The 26749-nt window shown below is 42.4% G+C and overlaps 1 protein-coding gene across 1 annotated transcript in view; it reads right to left on the bottom strand.

Annotated features, from left to right (window-relative positions):
* Nucleotides 1-26749, bottom strand: part of F9 (coagulation factor IX) — a 113272-nt gene that overhangs the window by 56411 nt on the left and 30112 nt on the right. Inside the window, exons 2-4 of the mRNA XM_068251000.1 lie at nt 24150-24310; nt 11635-11659; nt 580-693 (exon numbers count right to left, since the gene is read on the bottom strand). Of these exons, the coding sequence (XP_068107101.1) occupies nt 580-693; nt 11635-11659; nt 24150-24310 (300 nt within the window). The remainder of the gene's footprint in view (nt 1-579; nt 694-11634; nt 11660-24149; nt 24311-26749) is intronic.

Here is a 26749-nt window from a genome sequence, read left to right as displayed (position 1 = left end):
AAAATATATCTACCCGTTAGCTAGCTTAGGGTTTCAATAACCGCAGTCTGAAAGCGGTTAAAGAGGAACTGTAGTGAGAAAAACATAATGAATACAATTGCTTATTTTGTCACAATATTCACTTAGAAATTATTTTGTAAAAGCAGTGTTTATCAATTGTCATTTTTTTCCTCACTTCGATTTACATTATGAAAAATATCACAGGTGGCAACATCTTTAGGCCTGTCCGGTGATCTCTGCAGGGATGTAAATTTACTGAGTTCTAAAGCCAGTAGAAAATGTACCTGGCCTCCAAGAGTGGGAGGAAAATTCCACATAGCTAAAAAGCCTAGGCTGTGACATCCCAGGGAGGGCGGGGCTGTATAGCAGTATACAGCAATATATATATATATATATATATATATATATATATATATATATATATATATATATATATATATATAAAATCTTTCTGATGCCGAAACCAGGAAACTAGCCATAAAAGTGGGTATCCTGACTAATGTACTACAGACGCCTATCTGTCACTACAGGGCCTCTTTAAGCCATCTAGCTTTGAAAACACAGCTGGGGAATACTTACCAAAATCACAAGTTTTCCCTGTGTATCCTGGAGCACACCAACATACAAAGGTGCCTATATCATCTTTACAGGTTCCTCTATTTTTACATGGGTTGGATACACATTGGTCTCCATCTACCGAAAAAAGAATATGTAATAAGTTTCAGTAAGAACATTCCTTCATGAGACATCTAGCACATCCACAATTCAATGTACTACCAACTGTAGTTCTTTGTGTTAAAAAAAAATCAGCCATATTTATAACAATTAGTTTAAAGGCAAACTATCAGCTGCTTACATGAAGCAAAAGGTAGCCATACGTCTAGCGATGATGGGCAGAGTCGACCAAGAGACCAATCTCTCTGTAATAGAATCTGATTAGAAAGAGATCTGTTGGCTGCCCATACACCGCAGGCCGATCCAGAATTGGCCTTGTGCAACGCCTCGCTGTCCCACTAATGTGTGCCTCTCCTCCCCCGGTGCCCAGTGTTATACACAGTACCTGTCCTCTGCTGGCCCCGAGCGCACTCCTCGTTCAATACATGCACCCCACGTGGCTGCCGCAGGTGACGTCACACAAGCCCCCATTATTTGGCAACCACATGGGGCGCATGTATGGAGCGAGAAGTGCGACGGGGACAGTGGTGGTCGCAGGCAGGTAATGTATAACTTGCACTGGGCGGAGGGCATTAAACATTAGGGGGGCAGTCCTGGGGGTTTGGTTGCGTTGCCTGATATTGCACGCAGTTACCGCTGCGCACCCGATCGAGCAAGTCGGTCCTACATCGTGCATCATGTCCAATTGATGAATGCGACTAATTTTGGTCCGGTTGCATTGTCGGTCAGGCATGCACTTTGCTGCACCGATTTTCTTCCGATTTATAATAATTGAATCAGCTGGTCGATTGCCCACCAAGTAGTCTGTATGGCCACTTTAAGTCTCTAAGTGAATAAGGTACCTGCATATGGAGCATGTTCCTTTTAAAATTGTGATTATAAATGTTCAGCATCTTAGCAGAATTTTCTCTCTGCTCTGTAGTTTGCCTCACTAACTCTGCCCCTGTCATCCTTCTGTCCAATAGGATTCCTCTGTGACTGATAGTAAAGCAGCTATTGGACAGTAAGACATTGGGGTCAGGTTTTGCTTTAAGACTGAAAATCAATGCTGAACCTCTCAATGTATGCAGCTTTTAAGTTCTCGTTAATCACTAGCAATAAAGGATACCTGAGTGGTGACATGTTGAGATAGACATGGGTATGTACAGTTCCTAGCACACAAATAACTATGCTGTGTTCAGTGGCGTAGCTAAGGAGCTGTGGGCCCCGATGCAAGTTTTACAATGGGGCCCCCCCATGCACTCTATACATAGCAATTGAAACAGCGCACTAAAAGCTGCCAATGGCAACTACAATGTCAGAGGTGCAAGAAGGGGATGGGGAATAGTTTGTTAATGATTTCCACTATTCAAAGTATATATATAAATGATTATGAGCACAGGACCAATATAGAGCTAATACTGTAGTTGAGGGAGGGCCATTCGGGGCCCCTCTGGCCCAAGGGCCCCGATGCGGTCGCTACCGCTGCACCCCCTATTGCTACGCCCCTGGCTGTGTTCATTTTTTCTTTCTCTGCCTGAAAGAGTTAAACATCAGGTATGTAAGTGGCAGTTCCTGTCTGAGTCACGACTGGGTCAGACTACAGTGTGACCCTCACTGATAAGAAATTAAAACTATAAAACACTTTCCTAGCAGAAAATGGCTTCTGAGAGCAGGGAAATTATACAAAGGGTCAATAGTTTATAGATTTTAGCTCTGGCATACTTCAATGAATGTCATTGAGCAAAAACAATAAAACAGTAAAAACTTTAAAAGTAGATTTAAAGAGAATCGGAGGTGGTTTCTAAGAATGATATCCGCACGCAGAGACTGGGTCTGCTTATAATGCCCAGCCTCTGTTGCTATCTCAATCCCCCCTAAGCTCCCCCTGGGCTCTGCTGTGCCCTCATAAATCACAGCCACGCTGTCGACACGCAGTGGGCTGTGTTTACCTATGTAGTGTCACTCTCGCCGCTCCCCCCCCCCCCCCCCGTCTCCTGCATCGCTCCGGTCCCCGCCGCGTCCCTTCCTTCCAATCAGCGAGGAGGGAAGGGATGCGGGCATGGGACCGGAGCTATGCAGGAGGCGGGGGAGCGGCGAGAGTGACACTGCATAGGTAAACACAGCCCGCTGCGACACACTGCGTGTCGACAGCGCGGATGTGAATTATGGGGGCATAGCAGAGCCAGGGGGAACTTAGGGGGGATTGAGATAGCAACAGAGGCTGGGCAATATAAGCAGACCCAGCCTCTGTGTGCGGATATCATTCTTAAAAACCACCTAGGGTTCTCTTTAAATATAAAATATAAAAACTAGGATATCCTGGGACCTACTAGAAAGCATAAAGCACTATCGCAATCGCTAGCGGTTTGTGGTAGCGCTTTGCAAGCGATTTTGGGAGCATTTTCCGTGCTCTATCTATACAATGCATTAGAACGTAAACGCTCCCAAATGCTGCATGTCCTGTGATTGCGATTTGCCTAATCGCAATCGCACCAGTGGAATCTGTATCATCCATTTACATTGGCAGAGCATTTAGGGAAATTGCTAGCGGGTCCCAAGCCTAACCGTATCAATAATCCTCTTACCTGTGCACCACGGTTTGCACTGATTGCTCAATGCACGATACTCTGCGGGCGTAAGTACCAGTAAAATTACAATGCGGTTTCTACGCACCGGAATATTACCGGCTTTTAGCGCATCAAGCCCACTGACTATTGAATATTGCCCTTTAAAAACTCTGTCTACAAAACTCCCTAGACTTATACATTTTAACTCCCAACACGTCCATAGTTTCTTTTTGTGGCATCCATTAACATATTGAAACTTTGCTCCATATTTACTGTACATACTTATGCTCATATCACGACCCTCTTCAAAGCCCAACTTTAAGCACAGAACTAACAGTACCAACTGATAGCTTACTAAGCTTAGTACCAAATGTCAGAAACGTCAGACTGAAAGGGTCGAGACACAGACAGAAGTGCCAGTCAGGGCCGGGCCGAGGCATAGGCTGGAGAGGCTCCAGCCTCAGGGCGCAGTGTAGGAAGCGGCGCACAATTCATTCAGCTGTCATTCCTAATTGTGTTTGAAGCAGAAAGAAATAAGAAAAGGGGATACATGGCAGTGACTGCAAGCCAGATAACTAGATATAAAGGTGTTGGGGAGGTTGTGGGCCCTGTGGCACCTCTTAGTCTAATAGCAATCAGTGTGTGATGGCTGGGGTGGGAGGGATGGAGGGGCGCACTTTAGTGTCTCAGCCTTGGGTGCTGGAGGACCTTGTCCCGCCTCTGGTGCCAGTGAACACTGCAGTCTCTAGCCCTAATAGTCTGTGCTACAGGAAGTGTCTGGTAGAACATCACCTGAGCAATTACTTTAAATAGATTTTTTTAACTGAGCTAATCAAGGTATTTATCCAGAAATGACGACAAACTGTCACAGAATACCAATATAGTCCTAATTATTGTTTTTTTTATTATCGATTTATAAAGCGGCAACATATCCCGTGGCGCTGTACAAAGTAAGAAACAAACATGGGGTACATAATACAGACAATGGTGTACACCAATATACAAGATACATAATTAGTGACAAAATAAAATGTGATACAAAATACAGAAATGGTAATGACAGTGATAAAAGTAACATGATAAACTGTATGATTTCCAAGACACAAAAGGGGGAGAGAGCCCTGCCCTTGCAAGCTTACAATCTAAAGGGAATGGGGGGCAAACAAGAGGAGGGGTAGTATACGATAAAATATATAAAGGCAATGTGTTTTAGGATACCTAGTAGGAGTGCATTTTGGTCTTAGGACAAAGGGAAGTGGCCTAAGGTAGCGCATATGCTTGTCGGAACAAATGAGTTTTTAGAGAGCATTTAAAGGTAACAAAGGTTGGCGAGTCCTAAGAAAACATTTGTGCACACAGTTTTCATTATTAAATCAATTGCATCATTCCCCATTCCAGCATTTGCGAAAACAAATAAGTTTGTAGTTAATTATACAGTGAAACCTCTGCTACACTAATGTCTCCATCGAACGCTCTCTGCTGGTCGCTGTTCTGTTATTCCACAGGCTGCTTTGCATGTAGCGTAAGAGTGCTTATTTCCTGCGCCCGTGTTTCTATCAAAATGATTTATTACATAAAGTGTGTTCTTTTTGTGAACAAAGCAATAATGCTGTGACCTCTCATGATATGAGATTTTAGTATTAGTTTCTCTGCTGGATGTATATATGAGCCTGCATAGCCTGAATAAGGTGACAGCAGGCAGTGGGATTTTGCTCTGTAGATATGAAACGTTTCTGAAAGGAATTACTCACTCGTGTGATTGTTGCGGCAGTCCGTATAAGGGGTATCAGCTGTGCTGTTTTTACAAGGAGAGGGCACTATACAATTTTGCTATAGGGCACAAATATTATGCTCTTATGCTTCTGCAGCATTTTGAAGAATATGGCCAATTTAGTACAGTGCCCGGCAACCCACATAAAACTAGTGACACAAAGGCAGATAATGACCCAGTCTGGTAACCTATTGATCACCCCCCATTGGAAATGAATTGAGAAGTGGTGACTGAATTACCTCCTAGTCTCATCTGATCTTAAAGAGGAACTCCAGTGAAAATAATGTAATAAAAAAGTGCTTCATTTTTTACAATAATTATGTATAAATGATTTAGTCAGTGTTTGCTCATTGTAAAATCTTTCCTCTCCGCAATTTACATTCTGACATTTATTACATGGTGACATTTTCACTGTGGGCAGGTTATGTAGCTGCTGCTAGCTGTTTTAGCAGTTGGAGACAGCTGTAAACAGCTATTTCCTACAATGTAACAAGGTTCACAGACAGGAAACTGCCAAGAGTACCTCAGTCCTCAGAGCTTCTTGTGGGAGGGGTTTCACCACAATATCAGGCATACAGCGCCCCCTGATGGTCTGTTTGTGAAAAGCAATAGATTTCTCATGTAAAAGGGGGTATCAGCTACTGATTTGGATAAAGTTAAATTCTTGGTTGGAGTTTCTCTTTAAAGTGGTATGAAACTTTAAAGAGAAACTCCGACCAAAAATTGAACTTTATCTTAATCAGTAGCTGATACCCCATTTTACATGAGAAATCTATTCCTTTTCACAAACAGACCATCAGGGGGCGCTGTATGCCTGATATTGTGGTGAAACCCCTCTCACAAGAAACCCCTCCCACAAGAAAAGTTAAAACTTTTGGCAGTTTCCTGTCTGTAAACCTTGTTGCATTGTGGAAAATAGCTGTTTACAACTGTTTCCAACTGCCAAAAACCATGCAGCAGCTACATCACCTGCCAACAGTAAAATGTTCACTGGAGTTCCTCTTAAGTTAATTTTTAGCTCTAAAACCTCAAACACAGCGAAAACAAACAAACGAGAAACAAATAGAAAACATAAGACTGGTCTAAAGTCATTAGAAGGCATATTTACACTTCACTGAAGCTAACTTATATGATTGCCAAAAGTAAATTGCAAATGGTGTTGCGCCTAGGATTAAATGATGCTGCTGAGTCTGAGTAATTGAGAATCCCAATCTCAAAAAGTAATGTAATAGTATAGATCTATACCAGACTGCGCTCAGATTAAATTGAATATAACTATTTATTGGTTATAAAATTAAATTAAAACATGATTTTATAAATATAACCTCACTGATAGTAACATTTTGAACCTTTAAAATTGGCTGGCGTTAAACCAGCTATTCTATCTCCTGGTAGATAAGTCCCCCCAGATGTACTTCTGTAAGGGATCAGTTTCCGTTTTAGATGATCCTAACGATTGCTATAGCAATGAATGTCCACCCTTCACAGAAGTTGAATACTAATGCTATATGCAAGGGATCTGGGATTAGTAACTATGCAGCTCGTAATGAGAACAATTTTACTTGGAGGAGATTCTCCCTGAATGATGCTTATAGACAGTCTCTTGCTACTTGGTAGGCTTAGATTGTATATCCTGCTCACGGACAATCTTTGTCATGTAATCCAGGAAAGATAGCTCTATGTATTCCAGGATCCTAATTTCCGATATATTAAAGCATGAATTGCAATAGATGGTCACATCACAGGGGTACCCCTTGATGGTAACTCACGGTCCCGGCGTCTTGATAGTTCTGACGTCTTGATGGTTCTATAGGATGCGTGTATGAAGCCGTTCAATCCCACCGGCCCCGGCCGGCGGCTCACAGTGGGAGAGTCTAGACGTAGGTTTGAGATTCTTACATCGGGCTAGCACGCCCGGCTCCAGTTGTAGGCGAGGCAACGTAAAAGTTTGATTTTCTGCCGGAGTTTTATCACTAGATGGCAATTTTCCGCACTCCGTACTGTGGCCACACCTCCTCCCACATGGTGAGTGACGTCACTACTCAGGAGCCAATTGCTGCCGCGTTTCGAGAGGTCCGCCTCTCTTTCTCAAAGCCAGCTCCGTGGGATAAAGGGATGGTATATGTAGCCGCTAGTAGTGTCCTTTCATGTTGTTATGGGAACGCCTTCATAAGTGATTTAACTTCACACGCATCCTTAAATGTTTCAAATCCTCAAGTATTTCATCCTCAGGCAGTAATTATACTAATAATCATTATTGAAACGCATATAGTTCTAGATCTTTGTTCAATCCATGCGGTACTAATGTATTTAATTTCGTTTTCCTTACTTGTGAAATTGCACAGAACTTAGATCCTCTAAATGAGCAATTGTGCATTAGTTGGTAATGTGCTGAAAGGGGATATTTTATATTTCCCTTATTGATGTTTGCACAATTTTCTCCCAGTCTCTCTTTAAGTGGGCGTTTAGTCCTACCCACGTATTGTTTATTGCACGGGCACATAAGGACATATATTACACCCCTGGTGTCACAATGGTGTCACAATTGGATTCCTCATATATGCAAAAATTCTCCTTGTGGACATAGACTGTACTTCATAAATTCTTTCCACAGGTAGCCCCGATTCTTTACAAGCCCTGCAGAACCCACACTTCTTAAAGTAGCCCCTTTTCCTCACTTTATTGCATGGTTCCTTAACTGTCAGGGCCAATATGTTCCCTAAGTTTTTTGACTTTTAAAAGATGATTCTTGGGTTTTGTGGTAATAAGGGGGTTAGAATTGGATCCTCCCTTAGGATATGCCAGTATTGCTCAATAACTTTTCTCACTTTATTCGCCTGAGTACAGTAGTTCAATATTATACTTGGTTGTTGACATCCTGATGAGTTGCCTTATTCCTTTCTTCTAACAACATTTGTCTATCTAGATTGTTAACTTTCTCCCTAGCTTCCAAGATAACCTGCATTGGGTACCCTTTCTCCTCAAATCTTCCTTGCAGGGAATTGGATTCCTCCTCGAAGTCAATTAGTTTGGTACAATTCCTTTTTAGCCTCAAGAACTGACCTTGAGGTATGTTCATAAGCCATTTAAGGTGATGGCAGCTATCAATGTTAATATAACGGTTTGTGTCCACTTGTTTCAAAAAAGTTTTAGTCATAATGGTGTCGTTTTCACAAAAAACAGTAAGGTCTAAAAAGTTCACTTTGCATTTACTGTATTCCATAGTGAATCTTAGATTATATTCATTGGTGTTGATCCAAGTTGAAAATTCCTCAAGGCTGTCTCGTGTGCCCCTCCATATAAAAAAGGAGTCATCAATGAACCTCCTCCAGAACACCAGGGCAGCTCCAGGGCCCGTAGGGCCCCCCAATACGAATTTTTCCCAATGGGCCATGTATAAATTGGCGAACGCCGGAGCGAACCAGGTCCCCATCGCCGTCCCGGTGCCCTGGAGGAAGTACTCGCCTTGATACATGAAATAATTATGTTTGAGGATGAACACAATGCAACGGAGAATAAATTCAACCTGTGATTCCTGCATATTGGTACAATCTTCTAAGAAATACTTTGTTGTTTCTACCCCCTTCTCGTGTGGTATGACTGTATATAAAGAATTTACATCTGTAGTGCATAACCAGTAATCTTCCTGCCAGGTGATTTCTCTCAAAGTCCTCAAAGTGTCCAGTGTCTTTGATATAAGATGGTGTAGATTTCACTATCTCCTGAAGGTATTGATCCACATATCTGGATAGGTCAGAGGTCATTGACCCGATCCCAGATATTATCGGCCTGCCTGGAGGGTTAGAGAGGCCCTTATGAATTTTAGGCAGGTGATAATAAACTGGGATCCTGGAATTTGCATTATATAGATAGCTGTATTCATCGTCATTAAGTATTCCCAATTCTTTCCCTTCTAATAATAGGCATTACATTCTTTTTAAGTATTTTAAGGTGGGATCTAACTTCAATTTTTGATAGGTTGTGGTATCCATTAATTGTCGTAGCGCTTCTACATGATAGTCTTTAGTATGATTGCCAGTTGCAGGAGGAATTATAAGATTGTTTTTTAATTAAGTAATTAATGTGCAAAGTAGAGAAAGTCCCCTCCCCCCCCCGGATAAAGCTGTGTTCCTACTTCTGCGTCACGTGCAGCCAGCAGGAGCGGACATGGTCCGCAGTGTACTGTGGCTGGAGCCCTGGGCCGATGCGCTCCCCCATAGGCTATATGGGGGAACACATCTGCCTGGCTTGGGATTATTGCGGAATGCACAGAGGTGCAGTCTGCTTGCTGCAATGGATCTCGCAGATCCGTTGCAGTGTGAACGCCTCCTTTGTATAACATAGGAACCATTCACTCTCCACTTAGCAGTGAGCGGAGAACAGACAAAAAAGTCAGTTCTCTGCTCTAGTGGGAACAGAGCCTAAAGCAGAAGATTTTTCTGCTTGGTTTACACAGCTTACTGTAGCTGAAAACAATCTGATACTTTTGGTACAGCAATGGCAGTCTTATCAATTTGCTTACAAGTGAAGAAGAGGTTTGAGTATTACAACTTCCAGTAGCTTCAAAACCATTTATATCTTTATTTTTTTTTCTATTAGTTTTATTCTGTGTTCAATGCCTTAAGCCTGGTACGCACTTTCAATTATGATTGGCCAATCACTGAAGTATTTTACCCACCTCCATGTAGAATGAGGGTTTACCTTCTTAATCTGATTATAGTATTCAATACCTGTTGAACCTCATACTACATGGTGGTGGTAGAATTGGTCAGTGATTGGCCAATCATAATTGAGTGTGTATCAGGCTTTAGACCATAGATGCAATCTGAGTTTCAATCCACCAGGCTAATGCCTGGTACACCTTCAATTTTTAAGGCTAATTCTACCACCTCCATGTAGTATGATTTTACCACCTACATGTAGTATGAGAGTAGGTAAACACTCCTACTACAGGGAGGAGGTAAAACTGGGCAGTGATTGGCAAATCAAAATGGTAGATTTGCACCAGGCTTAAGGGAGATGAGGTTCATACACACATCCAATTTTGATTGACCAATCACTGTCCAATTCTACCACCTCCATGTAGTATGAGGGCCAACAGACTTTGAATACTATATACTGATTGTGCAGGTAAACTCCTATACTACATGCAGGGCTGGATTTACCATAAGGCACTGTAGGCACGTACCTACAGGCGCCTGATGATGGAAAGGCGGCTCACACCCCTCCCCCAGTCCCTCCCTTCTTCACTATGCAGAGTCAAAGCAAAGCAGAGCCGAGCAAAGCTTAAATGAGAGGTTACTCACCCAGCTCTCTGAATGCCTGTGACGAGCTCTCTCTTTAGTTGGGGGTACCACTAGCTACATATACTGAGGGTACCTCTGGCTACCTAATGCTAAGGGGTACCTGTATCTATGACGGGTTAGGGAAGTAAGGGAGATGTGACAGCTGGGACAGCCAGCATACTTGTGGAGCAGTTCAGTTGGGGTTTGTAGGTTCATGGAGCACAAGGTCTAGGATGCAGGGCATCTGTGTCTATAGACACCTGCGATGTAAATCCGAGCCTGACTACATGCAAGTGGTAAAATTAGGTTATCATTTGGCAAACAAAATTAGATGTGTATGCACTCTTTTAGAGACCAGGCATAAGGGGGAGGTTGAACAGGCAAAAGCTCTTAAAGTGGCTGGCCCCATATCAATCACCAGTGGTGGAACAGTGGTTACTATACTGGTAGGGAGAAAATGAATACCGTACTGTTCTCTTTGGGTGGGAAACCCCATTAAAGTGACACTGAAGCGGAAAAAAAAAACTTATGGTATAATGAATTGAATGTGTAGTATAGATAATTAAAAGAGCATTAGTAGCAACAAAAAGTCTCATATTTTTATTTTCAGTTTTATAGTGTTTTTTTATATAACACTGCATCATTCTCTAATATTTGCAGTTTACAAATTACTCTGTATTTTAAATGATAAAACAGAGCAGAGCTAATGACCTGTTGAACTTCCTAGCAGAAAGACTTTAAACAAACAAGAAACAGAGACAGGTTGAGATAAGTGCTTCAGAAAATAGCATTGCTCTCTGACTAAATTAGTCAGAGAACTCAGAGAAGCTCTGTGACATAAATAACTAAATTTTAAATCTTCCTGTACTGGAAACAATATGAGACTCATATCTGTGCTACGAATGTTCTATTTCTTAGCTGTACTGCACATACAAATCATTATCTCATAAGCTTATTTTCACTTCAGATTCCCTTTAAGACATGATTTCTTAATGGTCATCCTGGGTTTTGCTTTAACTTTGCTTTGGACATAATCATTGCTCTTTGCACAGACTTAACGAACATGTTTATATATACAAGGTAATTGCTTCTGTGTTGTTCTTGGTTAGTTAGGCCATCATCAGTATGCCTCAATGTTCCTCAATGTATTGCTTGTGTAAAGGAGGCTTATCTCATTAGAACAGCTGGGCTCTTACTGAATATATACATTTTAATTACACTGGCTGTGAAGAGATGCAATTAAATAAAATGAGATAAATATGAATATAAGCCATACCATGTAGAGTTTCCCATATTAACAGCAAAACAATTAGAAGTGTCAGTGTGTCTAACTTAGTAGAGAAAGGTCTCTTACCTATATACTGCTTCCAAAATTCTCGCTAGGATGGAAAAAGGGAAAAAGATTAATTTAGTCAGAAATTAGTTATTATTGCAGCATACAGAACATCATTGGTATAGACATTCTATAGATAGCACTGCTAAGGCTGCACACTGCTATTATGGGTTTTGGGGGACCCAATTTTCCCAAGAAACTCCTTAGTTATTCTCTATTCCTCACTGAAATGTGTCGCATGGAGGATGAGATCTGGCATTAATGAATGAATGAACTGCTCTACTATAGAGACTGATTCTGTTTCAGGAAGTCACTTTGACAAGCCCTACAGGTAGATCCTGATTTGCAGACGCTTGAGAGCAATGAAGATCTGTGGAGAACCTGCGCAACGGGGTTGTAAGGTAAATCAAGAGCAAGCTATAAATGTTTTATATCTTTGTAATGACTGGCAGATCTCCTGTTTTCATCAGCCACTATACCCCTATCTAGTGCCGTAGCTCTGAGCTTGGCCCATGGTCTTCACCTATAGACAAGCCCCTGCTTGAAAAGGACACTGAATATCTCTCCTGACTTTGGTTGCCCCCAGGTCTTAACGTGCAAGGTATAGCGGCTGAGGCCGAGAAAACCAGAGTACCACCACACTGGCGTATTCAGACGGGGGTTCTGGATGTATGGAACACCCCCTCTGAGACTCCTGTACCTTTAAAAAAAATTCCCTGAAATCTCCGAAGCGGACAAGCTGGTAAATATACAGAGGCTTGCCTGCATGGTCTGTGGGAAAAACTCAGCTCGCTCACTATTGTGAACACTGCATGTAGACAGCTACATAAGGTATTTCACAGGTTGAAAAGTTTTTGACAGTCCCTAAACTCCAGGAGGGCTGCCTGCAGCTTGTGTGAGAGGCTGACCATCCCTTACATCCTCCATACCCCTATGGATGGTATACCTATATCCTTCCCCTATTCCCACAATCCTCCCCCCCACTATGTTGTTAATGTTTTGTTTTGCTTTGGCAATGCTAAATGTATTTGGTCCTGCCAATAAAGCTTTTTTGGATTTGGCTGGCAGGGACAGGAGACACAGTACATGCAAGCAGCCTGTGTGATGTGGGACTGCAATACAGATACGCTAACTGCTGTATCTCAGTTTCTCCACTCCACCTGGGGGGCAATCTCCCCCCAGGTCCCCTTTCATTCAGTGATTTAGGGCTGGTGTCTGGTGTATTCAGGTTTGTTGTTGTAAGGCAATGCAAAATACTAGGCTAGATGATAAAAGTGCAATTAAAGGGCAGACAAACTGGTAAATATACACAGCATGATGCAGAGCTTGCCTGGAGGGTCCATGGGCAAAAATCTGTCTGGTCTCTCCCCTATGTTATGACTTCATGTGTGGATAAGGTGTTAAACAAGGTGAACATTTTTTGACAGTCCCTAGACTACAGGAGGGCTGCTTTCTGACTTGTGTGAGAGACTGGCAGGGACAGGAGTCCTATTACAGGCAAGTAGCCTCTGTGTGATGTGGGGCTGCAATACAGATAACGCTCCTTCTCAGGCTATTCTCAATTTCTCTCCACTCCTCTTCTCTCTGGGCTACTGCAAGCCAAAATCACAATAGCAATCGCTAGCAATTAGTGAGTGCATTTTTCAGAGCGATTTCTGAATGAATCGCTCAAAAAAATGCTACATGCAGTATACCTGCGATTTTGAAATGATCACAATGCTGCTGTGGGAACACCCACATAGGGTAACATTAGCCAAGCGCTTTTCAAATAAGTCTTGATTTGAAAAACGCTCAGAAGCCCTCTTGGTGTGCACCAGCCCTCCCTCACTCGCCTTTGTTTCCCTCTTCCCCTAGTGCTGGCTGGCTGTGTCTTCTTGTCATACAGGAAAGCTAAATAAAAGTGCAATCCTGGTGAGGCAAATTATTATTTAGTATTTATATAGCGCCGCCATCTTCCGCAGATGCATATATCCCTGCATCATATGGGTATCGCTTGCGCTATGTGACATATTCCACTGAATTGTCCAAACTAAGTCTATCTCCCGTTCCTCTCTCGGGGAGTTGTTCCAGCGCTGTCCCCTGTTCAAATTTGCTGCTTCTAGAAGCCCTCAGAAACACTTGTGTCCTTGAGTACTTCCAAAGAGAGGCAGCTCCATAATACGCCAACGCACTTTTGTGCATGGGCAGTATGGAGCCACCTGTATTCGGAAGCACTCGGGGACATAAGTGCTTCTGGACCTTTCAGGAATCCCCCCCCCCCCCTTAAAAATCCTGCGTTTGCCCCTGCACCAGAGAAAGCAAAGAAACTTATTGCGAATGCAATTAAAACTAAGCAACTAGTGCAAGCAGAGAAATTAAAACTGCTCGGTTGCAGCTCCACTGCAACCAACAAGACATGCTACAGGAGGCATCCTTACAATGCTAAAACAGATTAATCTTTATTTTTAGATATGAAAGCTGTGTTGCCTCAAAACTGGATTGCAAGGGTTGCAAACTCTGGGATGAAACTCTATGGCCTACAATTTCAATCTCAGACAGTGCATAAGCACATTTCTCTTCATTTAACACAAAGGTATACTGAGGTAGTCTCTGAAAGATCTGATGGAGAATTGCAATGAGTTCCTCCAGGGAAACTGCAAGCTAATTTCTTATGCCTGGGACTCCTGCAAAAATAGTGACCACGATTTTGTGACCAGGGACAATCTAAAAAACAGGCATCTGTAACTATAAAGTCATTAATGCATCAATGAAAATAGTAAATAGGAAGAGCCCAATGGTCCATGAGCAGGTACAAAGAGGTATAACTGTGGCCTTGGGGCCAGGCAGAGGCCAGAGGCGCTCCAGCTTCAGGGCACAGTGTAGAAGGGGGCGCACAACTCACTCCTCTCATTCCCCTTTTGTGTTTGAAGCAGATAGAAATAAGAAAAGGGAATGCATGGCAGTGACTGCAAGCCAGTTAACTAGAGATTAAGATGTTGGGGGGCTCGGGGCCCTGGGGGCGCCTCTTTGTCTAATAGCAATCAGTGTGTGACGGCTGGGGTGGGAGGGAGGGGGCGCACTTTGGTGTCTCAGCCTTGGGTGCTGGAGGACCTTGTCCCAGCTCTGTGTGGCCTACCTTTTTAAAAGTAACTCACTGGAAACTTTAAAAATAACTTTACTTCAGCACTTGTTGAAATAAAGTTCTTTTTGAAGTTTCAGGTGAGTCCTTTTTAAAAGTAGGACTCAGTTATACCTCTTTGTACCTGCTTCTGAACCATTGGATGCCACCTACCAACTGTTTTTCAGAATCTATTCCATTGGCAATAGACACCGGCTATTGAAGTTTTCCATCTAGCCGCCGTTTTTTACTGGAGTAGCGACCTACTAATCCTTAAGGCCGAGAAGGGACAGTACTTACGCACATGCAGATTGAGTGGTTGCTTTACTAGCAACCCTGCCTTGTGAGTATAAAATCTCAACAATTATTTGCGATCTACTTTTTTTTCCCTTCTACACCAGATTGGGCTCACGGTGTCTGTGTTTTTCCTCCTCCTTAAAGGGACTACGAGCAGTGCAGAAACTATGAAAAGATGCATATCTTTTTAAAGCTCTCTTTCTCTTCTTTCCAATGATATATAAATCACCACCCTACGCCTTTTAGCTTTCGCTATTTTCGCGATTGAAATTGCAGCGGCCGTGATTTCGATCGCGAAAATAGAGAAAACTAAAAGGCGTAGGGCGGCGATTTAGGGGTCGTCAGAAAGAGGAGAAAGAGAGCTTTAAAATAATATCCATCTTTCCATAGTTATATTGTATTACACAGGGCGACTTTTTCCTAAATTCAGAAGCTCCATTCTGCTGAATGCAGCTGCTGACTTTGAGAAAAAGTCGTCCTGTGTAATACAATATAACTATGGAAAGATGGATATCATTTTAAAGCTCTCTTTCTCTTCTTTCTGACGACCCCTAAACCTACCTTTTAGTTTTCTCTATTTTCGCGATCGAAGCCGCGGCAATTTCAATCGCAAAAATAGCGAAAACTAAAAGGCGTAGGGCAGCGGTTTATATGCGTATCACAATGAAGCAATGACCGCCGGCTATATGCAGTGCAGTTTCTAGGCTAAAATGCACCCAGGGCGAGGGTGTAAAAATTGCGCCCCCCCCGAGCAAGGTATGGGCACCCGCAGTATAGGTTAGCCAGGTCTAGTTGCACTCAGTATAGGTCCCCCCAGTATAGGTAGCCAAGAATAGGTAATCCAGTATAGGTAGACAGCTATAGGCCCCCAGTATAAGTAGCCAGGCATAGGTGAGCCAGTATAGTTTCCCCCTGTATAGGCTAGCCAGGCAGGTGCCTCCAGTATAGGTAGCCAGTATAGTTGCCCCCAGTATAGGTTAGATAGGCAGGCGCCCCCGGTATAAGTTAGATAGGTGCCCCACTACAGGTTAGCTAGGTGGGTTCCTCTAATATAGGTAGCCAGAATAGTCGCTCCCAGCATAGGTTAGATAGGTAGATGCCCCCAGTATAGGATAGTTAGGTAGGTGCCTGCAATATAGTTAGCCAGTATAGTTGCCACCTGTATAGGCTAGCTAGGTATGTAGGTGCCCCCAATACAGGTTAGATAAGTGCCCACAGTATAGGTTTGATAGGTAGGTGCCCTACAGTATAGGTTAGATAGGTAGGTGCCCCCAGCATAGGTTAGATAGGTAGGTGCCCCCCAGTATAGGTTAGATTAGGTAGGTGCCCCCCAGTATAGGTTAGATTAGGTAGGTGTCCCCCAGTATAAGTTAGATTAGGTAGCTGCCCCCCAGTATAGGTTAGATAGGTAGGTGCCCCCCACTATAGGTTAGATAGGTAGCTGCCCCCCTAGTATAGGTTAGATAGGTAGGTGCCCCCAGTATAGGTTAGATTAGGTAGGCTGACCCCAGTATAGGTTAGATTAGGTAGCTGCCCCCCAGTATAGGTTAGATAGGTAGCTGCCCCCAGTATAGGTTAGATAGGTAGGTGCCCCCCAGTATAGGTTAGATTAGGTAGGCGGACCCCAGTATAGGTTAGATTAGGTAGGTGTCCCCCAGTATAGGTTAGATTAGGTAGGTGTCCCCCAGTATAGGTTAGATAGGTAGCTGCCCCCCAGTATAGGTTAGATAGGTAGCTGCCCCCCAGTATAGGTTAGATTAGGTAGCTGCCCCCCAGTATAGGTTAGATTAGGTGGGTGCCCCCCAGTATAGGTTAGATTAGGTAGGTGCCCCCCAGTATAGGTTAGATTAGGTAGGTGCCCCCCAGTATAGGTTAGATTAGGTAGGTGCCCCCCAGTATAGGTTAGATTAGGTAGGTGCCCCCCAGTATAGGTTAGATAGGCAGCTTTCCCCAGTATAGGTTAGGTAGGTCCACCCCCCATAATGGAGGGGGGAGCCGGAGCCGCGGGGAGGGCAGCCCGACCTCTCCCCGGCCGCCCTCCATGCGCCCCCCTCAGATGCAGAGTAATCACGCAGCAGGAAGCTCTGTACATAACTACATAACTACTCACCTCCCTGCATTGCATTCGCCCCTGATCTCCTCTCTGCATAGACGCTGATATACACGCTGCTTCCGGCTAAACAGGAAGCAGCGTGTGTATCAGCGTGTATGCAGAGAGGAGATCGGCTGCGAGTGGAACGCAGAGTAGTTATGTACAGAGCTTCCTGCTGCGTAATTACTCTGCATCTGAAGGGGGGAGCACGGAGGGCAGCCCGGGGAGAGGGAGGGAGAGGTTGGGCTGCCCTCCCCGCGGCTCCGGCTCCCCCCTCCTTAACAGCGCCCCCCCTCACAACAGCGCCAAGGGTGCCCGCACGGGCCTCACGGCCCTAAAAACGGGCATGGCTATATGAGTGTCTTGGGGGGGGGGGGGGGATATGGTGAAGATAAGGTCGTTGCTTCATTGTGGACAGACCAAATTTGATCAGCTGGACAGTCCCTGTTGTTCTATCATTGAGCTACCTCAGCCCGGCGACCATAAGGGCTTGAAAACCTCCATGGCCTGCACTCTGGCCATGGTACGCAGCAGTCCAGCACGGCCGTCACTACACAAACAGCTGTTTGCGGTGCGTTACACAGTGAGTTTAGAGTGTCAGTGTGAAGCAGTACACAAATTAAACTCCCTAATTGATGTATACACATGCAAGATGTTTTAAAGCACTTTAGGCCTGCAATTTAGCATTCAATGTGATTTCTGCCCTAAAAACACTGCTTTGCTTCAAATCCAGATTTTTCCCTGGGACTTTTGGCATGTACTCCACTCCGCCATGCCCCCCTCCAGGTGTTAGACCCCTTGAAACATCTTTTCCATCACTTTTCTGGCCAGCATAAATGTTTGTAGTTTTCAAAGTTCGCCTCCCCATTAAAGTCTATTGCGGATCGCGAAAGTTTGCGCGAACCGAACTTTCGCGGAATTTCGCGAACCGAAAATCAGAGGTTCAGGCCATCTCTATTTGATGTATTCTCCTTCACAACTCTATATATCTGAGGGCCTCAGGTGCTTCCTCAGCCTCCTCCAGCTTCTGAATAGTGAAGTCTTGAATGGAGCAGCACCATTCAGCTGATTTAGGATTGCTGTCAGTGTACCTGGAAAGGAAGCTCCTCGCCTACTGAGTTTACATCATAGTTCTTGCTCTAATAAAGCCATTTTCAGAATCCTAAATCCATGACTCATTGCAGAGTATTTGAGAGGGGTTACTCATGGAGCCAGATAGAGTTGAGTAATGTCATGCTGATGGGGTATAATGCAGTCATATGTAGAGTTGAGCTGAAATTTTCGTAATTTCGCATTACTAAAATTACGCATGCGAAATTTGCGATTACGATGCGAAATTACAGTAGCGTAATTGCCATTAAAATCATAATTGAAAATACCGTAAGCGTAATTTTCAACGCGTAATTTCGTTTCGTTCATGCCGTAATTTCGCATTAAACGCTACCGTAATTTCGCGTTAAACCGTAACGCTCCGTATAATATAAAAAAGCCGCCGACTTTAAGGGTTAATAGCAAAGCCCCCTTAAATGCTAAGAGCCTCAAATTTGGAGAATATATTAAGGAGATCAGGAGGAATAAGAGGAAAAATTTTTTTTTCAAAAAGACCTTATAGTTTTTGAGAAAATCGATTTTTAAGTTTCAAGGGCGAAAATGTCTTTTAAATGCAGAAAATGTCAGTTTTTTTTGCACAGGTAACAATAGTGTATTATTTTCATAGATTCCCCCAAGTGGGAAGAGTTTTACTCACTTCGTTCTGAGTGTGGGAAATATTTTAAAAAAAAAGACGTGGGGTCCCCCCTCCCAGACCTCTTTAACCCCTTGTCCCCCATGCAGGCTGGGATAGCCAGAATGCGGAGCACCGGCCGCGTGGGGCTCCGCACCCTGACTATACCAGCCCGCATGGTCCATGGATTGGGGGGTCTCGGAAGGGGAGGGGCAGCCAAGCTTTCCCCTCCCCCTCCGAGCCCTTGTCCAATCCAAGGACAAGGGGCTCTTCTCCACCTCCGATGGGCGGTGGAGGTGGAGGCCGCGATTTCCTGGGGGGGAGGTTCATGGTGGAATCTGGGAGTCCCCTTTAAAAAGGGGTCCCCCAGATGCCCACCCCCCCCTCCCAGGAGAAATGAGTATAGAGGTACTTGTACCCCTTACCCATTTCCTTTAAGAGTTAAAAGTAAATAAACACACAAACACTTAGAAAAAGTATTTTAATTGAACAAAAAACATAACCACGAAAAAAGTCCTTTAATATTCTTAATTAACCATTAATACTTACCTGTCCCTTTAAATAAATGATCCCTCGAAATAGCCTCGGAAATGTTCTATCAGTTACAATGTAACAAAGTTATTACAATGTAACAACTTTGTTACATTGTAACTACGCCGCACCCGACGTTACTCGCCGCCGCCGCATACGCGTCTGCGCTGCACACATTCCCGACAGAGCTCTGAGCTATATAGCTCAGAGCTCTGAGAAGCATCTTTGTATTTTGGCTCCAAGGAGCCCCACGCGGCCGGTGCTCCGCATTCTGGCTATCCCAGCCTGCATGGGGGACAAGGGGTTAAAGAGGTCTGGGAGGGGGGACCCCACGTCGTTTTTTTTTATATTTCCCACACTCAGAACGAAGTAAGTAAAACTCTTCCCACTTGGGGGAATCTATGAAAATAATACACTATTGTTACCTGTGCAAAAAAAACTGACATTTTCTGCATTTAAAAGACATTTTCGCCCTTGAAACTTAAAAATCGATTTTCTCAAAAACTATAAGGTCTTTTTGAAAATTTTTTTCCTCTTATTCCCACTGATCCCCTTAATATACCCTGGGAATTTGGTGTTCCTAAACTTTAAGCAGGCTTTGCTATTAACCGTTAAAGTTGGCGGGTTTTTAAATGTTTACATTTTTCCTTTGAAACTTTAACATCGATTTTCTCAAAAACTATAAGGTCTTTTTGAAAAAAAAATTTTTCCTCTTATTCCTCCTGATCTCCTTAATATATTCTCCAAATTTGAGGCTCTTAGCATTTAAGGGGGCTTTGCTATTAACCCTTAAAGTCGGCGGCTACCTAACATTGATACATGCGTCAACTTTTCCGCTTCGGGAGCATGACCATACGCATTAATTTTGTAATACCAGTTGCAATGCGAAAATTACGCGAAAATTACGCTTAAGCGAAATTTTGCGAAATCCTTCTTCATTACGATTATGTACTTACGGCCATAAACGTAATTACACTAATTACGTGAAATTTCGCGAAATCGTAATTACTCCATTACGCTCATCTCTAGTCATATGAAAGGATTAAAGAAAATACAATGATCTCTTTACCTTTTTAAAGAAATCCAAAGTGGTTGTTTGATTGCTCTGAATATTAATCAATTTGAATCACTCTGAATAAATCCTGTCTGACCTTTATTATTAACCAATTATATTTGGTTGACAATGGTCATAATGAAGTAATCAATCATTCTTTACAGCCCAGTTATGATAGTTTTGTTGTATCGTACACTTAAAGGACATCTCAAATTGCTGATCAAAAAAATACTATTTAAGAGTTTTGCAATGACAGGGTTCAAATCAGGTGTGTAACTATAAATCGTGAGTCCCCAGCAAAATTTTGATGAGGCCCCACAGTTTTCACACCCTTTTTTGCCAACCTATAATGGCCCTCACAGCCTGGGAGCCCATCTTGCAAGGGTCATAAAACAAGTGTGGGCATCATGATCTTTACACCCATAACAAGTGTAGCTGCCAAACACCTGATTGGAAGGATGGACCCGTTCAGTCAGTGACTGAAGTAGTAATTAGGGTCTCTTAGAGTTCTGGAGCTCCCCTGTAGTTATGCCCCTGGTTCAAATGCTGTGGGCCTCAGTGCCAATTTCACAATGGGCTACCAGCACTTTATGTTTAATAATCACATGATACAGACCACTGAAACAAACTTTCCAAAGACAGACGTGTGAGAGATGTCTAAGCAGATGAAAAGGAATCTTTTTTTTTTTTTTTTTACTATTCAAAGCACATAGAGGCAAATTCACGAAAGCCTGTTCATACCTAGGTAATGCAGGTTGCATTCAAATTGCTGTGTGCTAGCTGTACATGGCAATATTAATGGGTTTCATGAAAGTGCGATATGGAAAACCCCTTTAAGCAAATATCAGTATCAATCCTTTGCATTTACAAACTACATCCAATCAGGCAACCAGGGAAACTGACAAATTTTAAAACCTCTATCGATGCATGTTGGGAGATATTGGTTAGGGTAGGGACCTATTTCAAGGAGGGCACCTCAAATTAGTGGGCTGGCCTAGGAGGAAACTTTGAATCATCAATGGACTGGACTCAGAGGAAACCTTGAATCAGGGCTGGCCTAGGAGGATACTTTGAATCAGTGGACTGGCATCAGAGGAAACCTTGATTCAGTTGGCTGGCCTAGGAGGAAACCTCGAATCAGTAATTGGGCTGGCCTAGGAGGAAACCTTGGATCAGTGGGCTGGCCTAGGAAGAAATCTCAAATCAGTGGGCTGGCCTAGGAGGAAACCGTGACTCAGTGGGCTGGCCTAGGAGGAAACCTGGAATAAGTGGGCTGGCCCAGGAGGAAACCTTGAATCGGTGGGCTGGCCTAGGAGGAAACCTGGAATAAGTGGGCTGGCCAAAGAGGAAACCTTGAATCAGTGGGCTGGCCAAAGAGGAAACCTTGAATCAGTGGGCTGGCCAAGGAGGAAACCTTGAATCAGTGGGCTGGCCAAGGAGGAAACCTTGAATCAGTGTGCTGGCCAAGGAGGAAACCTTAAATCAGTGGGTTGGTTTAATGCAAAATACTGCAGTGCTTTAACTAATCTCCTCCATTTAAAACATTCATAAATGCTACTGCTGTTCGCCCATGTAGAAAATAATCATGCCTTTTTTTTAATGCTTGATAAATCTGACTTTTTTTTCCAATATTGGCAACTTGCTGAATCAAACCTTTTATAACTGTGATGTCTGCACTGGACATGTGCATTTTTTTCTATCGGTAGGGATATCCTGATGTCAGAGATAGGCGGTGGTCATTATAATGTAATTTGGCTGTCTAAAATATAGCATAAATATAATGGGTAGGATAGAGGCACCCAATATTTGTTCTATTGAAGTGTTTTAAAATAAAGAGAGAGGTAATTGGTTACCTCTGCAAAAGATATAGACACCAGTTCAACTGAAAATGTGCTTTTATTAAAAAAGCAATCTGACAACCTGTTTTACGGGTCATGGCTGCTTCCTCAGATGAATACAAAATGCCATGATAGCATAGGAAAAAGAGTGTAGGCGCCTCTAAAATAAACACAGAACTTCAGAAGCAACCTGTCCAACTTTTCCAGCTTTTAATAGGGCTATTACTGCTCATGTCACTCTAAAAACTGCAACAAAGCTGTAATTGTACATTATGTTACAGTATATAAAGGTGCTGTACAAATAAGACTATTTCTGCTGTGCTCAAATGTGCTCCTGGTGCTTTTGTGTTAGAAAAAAGAGAAACATTTTCATTAGGTGTGACACAGCCTTCTTAATTAGATATGCCTTACATTGGATTAGACCCCATGGCTTAATTGACAACAGAAATGAAGAAAAAGTACTGCAATTAAAAAAAGTATTGATAGGAAATGTTAGTCTGCTACACCTCTATCACCTATTCTACAGAAGGTGTCAGGAACAACAGATTACTGTATTTCACGCATTCAGGTTTTAAAGTAGATATGAACTTAGAATGGAAGAAAAAATGTAAGTGGCAGTGAGGATGCCATCCAGGCAGCCTGTAACTAAGTACCCACGGCAAGATGGATCAGGGATCTCCGCCAACGAACGTTGGTTCTTCCGAACCATCTGACCGAATCTGCAAGTGTCGCTGGCGCCATCTTAAGTGAAAGATTGTGTAAAAAAGTCAATGAGGATCATAACAATCCTCCGCCATTTAATCCAGTATGGTGGTTCAAAAACAATTGATCGCTGTGGGTCGCGCGTGTCATGAAACATCGTTTAATTAATTTTTGTTAAGCGATTTTGTGCAATATCATGTAAAAAATGTTCATCATGGAAATTGTGAAAAATCACGGCGTGGGTATATGTGGCAAAACCTATAATATAACTATGCTGTATATTGTAAAATGTAATCGTTCTGTAATGTATCATGTGTATTGTATACTCTGTTTTGAGGCCAGCTAATTTAATTAAGCGCTTCTATTGTTGCTGCCTTAAGGGGCTCATACACTGGTCAATTTCAGCCATCGATCGATTCTATAGAATTGATCAATCAGAAATCGATTCTATTGAATTCCCCGATCAATCGATTTGTGGCTGATTTCAATCGATTTGATCTGAGAGGATGAAATCTAGGTCGATCTGCTGCTGGCAGCAGATGGATGGCCAATATAGTTACATTGGATCTAATGGGCCGATAATGCATTTAGATCGATTTCCAATAGATTTCATTCTGAAATCTAGTGGAAATCTGTTCCTGGTGTGTGGCACACAGATTCCTGTCAAATGATGTATGGGCAGGTTGACCAAGGGACAGATCTCTCTCATCGAATCTGTTTGGAGATCTGTTGACTGCTCATACAAAGCAGGCCAATTCCCAATCAATTCCATGCTGAAATTGATCTGAAATTGACCTTGTGACGCTACATCCGCCACCTCGCCAGCCCGGCGCTGTCCCCTCTTTGCTATTCACTGCTAAAGTTGGCATGAAATTACACAAAAATGATGCAAAAATTACACACGATTACACTAAATTACAAATCGTAATTATGTATGGGCGTAATTGCGAACATTCACATGAAATTTTACGTAATTGTAATTAGCTGATTAAGAACGTCACTATTTTCAGGGACCTGCATTTCCTGTTGCATAGGAGCCTGGACACCTGGATTGGAGCTTATATAGCACTGGAGGAGGAGCTAGCTCAGGGAATCCCATAAAAGACTTTGTGATGCCACTTGCCACCAGATTGTCACATATGTAAAGGCGTTTGATTCAGTAATCTCTAGGAAGAATGCTAGTGAAAACTGAGAGTGCTTACCGTCTTTGCATCATTCTCAAAGACTTCCCTGGCTTCTTCATAGGAGCACTGTTCCTCCATGCATTCTCTTTCCAGGTTGCCTGCAGAAAACTCTTCCATAAATGTGTTGTATCTCTTGTGTCGCACAAGGAAAGTGCTTGCAGATTTTTCGGACATAAACACTGAGGAGAAAAAAAAAAAGAATTTATTTGCTTTTTTTTTTGCCAAACCTTCCCGAGGAAGACTGCTGATATCGGTTGAAACGCGTAGTGGGCAAAGTGATCTGGAGCTTAGTCTGATGCGTGAAACCTGCAGCATCTGGCTATCAACAAAGTTCGAAACCCCTTATGGTGACATCACAGAAGAGAAGAGTGTGGACGAGTGTGGTTGGTTTTTGTTGTCCTAAGTTTTATGTTTCAAGATATTTTAAACACAATAAAGATTTCTTCTGCAATATTTAGTACACCTTAGTGTGTTACTAGTAGTTTGTTAATATTTGTTTTCAGTTTTTAGTCCACATGCTGGCTATACTACACTATGGACCTTTCTCTAGAGGCTTCTCCTAGGAAATATTTTTTCATTGGCTTTAATTCACCAAGACACGTTTGGTAAAAAATAAAGGGTTGGTAAAATTTCGAATTTTAGACTTTTTGTCCCCAAAAGTCAGTAAGATTTTCATACATGTGGTAATAGTTCGGTAATTTACTGAAAAACTGCATGACAATTTACTAAGATTTTTACCTCATGCGATATTTCGTTTGGCATTTGATGTAACATTGCCAGGGCCGGTACTAGTAACGGGTCCCTAGGGAAAAATTATCAGACAACAAACACCCACTGATTAAAAAGGGGCACTTTGTTAAAGCCAAATGAGCTGGGTGCTGACCCACCCTCCCAATCACCTGTTCTCCCTAGGGCCCCTGGTGTCTAAAGGTGGCCATACAACATACATTTTTTTTTTTTAAATATCTGTTCAATTCAAGAATAGCAATCAATTTTTCTGACCGTAACAATTAAAAAATATGGCCAATGTACCACACACCTATGTTCAATTTTCCCCCAATCATTAAAGGGGAACTTCAGCCTAAACAAACATACTGTCATTAAGTTACATTAGTTATGTTAATTAGAATAGATGGGTAATATAATTTTTTACCCACCCTGTTTTAAAAGAACAGGCAAATGTTAGTGCTTCATGGGGGCTGCCATCTTTGTCATGGGGGCAGCCATCTTTTTGGTTGAAAGGAGGTGACAAGCAGGAGACACCGCTCCAACTGTCCTGTGTCCTGATAACCCCTCCGAGCTGCACACGCTAGGCTTCAAATGTCAAATTCAAAATGTAAAAAAAAAAATTTGCGCCAAAACAGCAGAACGAGAACAACGACATCAGAAATCTCATCACAGCATCAGTGGAAAAAAGCCTGGGCAGTTTTCTTCTGTGCAGCTAAAAATGAGGCTTGGATAAGAGAAACAAAGTTCTGATGCTGTGAAACTGTTAAAGAAACACCAGGCCTTTTCAGTGCTGCCGAGTCGATTTTTAGTCCAGAGGTTCACTTTAATAAAATTGAAAGCTCTGAAAAAAATTGATTGGAACTGTACATCAAGTAATTGACAATCCATCACACACCATAAAATTCTTGATAAAGTTGGTGTGAAATTTCTAACATGTCCAATCTCCTCCAAAAATCGAAAAAAAAAAATAAATAAAAATAAATAAAAAAAAAAAAGGAAATTCAATTGGATTTAGCAATCAAATATAAAGAAAAGCTCTTGATTTTTTTCGGACAACCGATCGAAATTATTGAATTGGATATTTTAATTGTATGGTGTGTGGTCACCTTTAGTGTCTCACCTGTTTACTAGAGGTGGGAAGAAATTAGGCTTATGCGTAATTATGCCTCATAATTGTAATGTCTAATTTGCAGATTACGCGTAAAAATCACATTTAAAAGTAATTGCTAACTGTGATTACGAACGTACGTGTAATATATGTGAAATTTTATATGCCTTTTTACGCATATAGGTGTAATTTACACAAATTAAATGTAATTTCGTTCGCATAATTTTGTAAACAAGAAAAGCTAACACCGCCTACCTAGTACAATGACGGACGCAAACGTTTTTACGCATAAGAATGGATTTTTCACATTAAATATTCAAAAAATAGCTGTGCATGTGCAGTACACTGACTGATGGATATAAATGTTTGTACACATAAGAATGAATTGTCTACATTGAAAATATAAATAGTCGTGCATGCGCAGTACGCTGGCGAATATATGCAAATACTTTTACGCATTGAACATGAAATTACATGTAATTGTGTAATTACATGCGTAATTATGGTTTACAAAAGTAGTATGCTGTATGTCCCAAAATTGCAAGTAAGCAATGAGTAATTGCGAAAAACTATGCAAAATTTCATGCAATGGTAATCGTAAAAAGCTTACATCTATTTTTTTTAAATTACATTTTCTGTTAGTTGTCTAGTACCTGCAACAAGAATCTGTTATGGAGGGCAAGTCTGCCAATGTGAGTGACCATGGGTAATGGCCGGAGTATCAGGGTTCGATTCCGGTCCGGAGTGGGAGCCTGAGAACTGGCTTACCACCACCCACATC

The sequence above is a fragment of the Hyperolius riggenbachi genome, chromosome 8, assembly GCF_040937935.1.
Source record: "Hyperolius riggenbachi isolate aHypRig1 chromosome 8, aHypRig1.pri, whole genome shotgun sequence".
Classification (NCBI taxonomy): domain Eukaryota; kingdom Metazoa; phylum Chordata; class Amphibia; order Anura; family Hyperoliidae; genus Hyperolius; species Hyperolius riggenbachi.
This window is presented reverse-complemented; position numbering and strand designations above follow the sequence as displayed.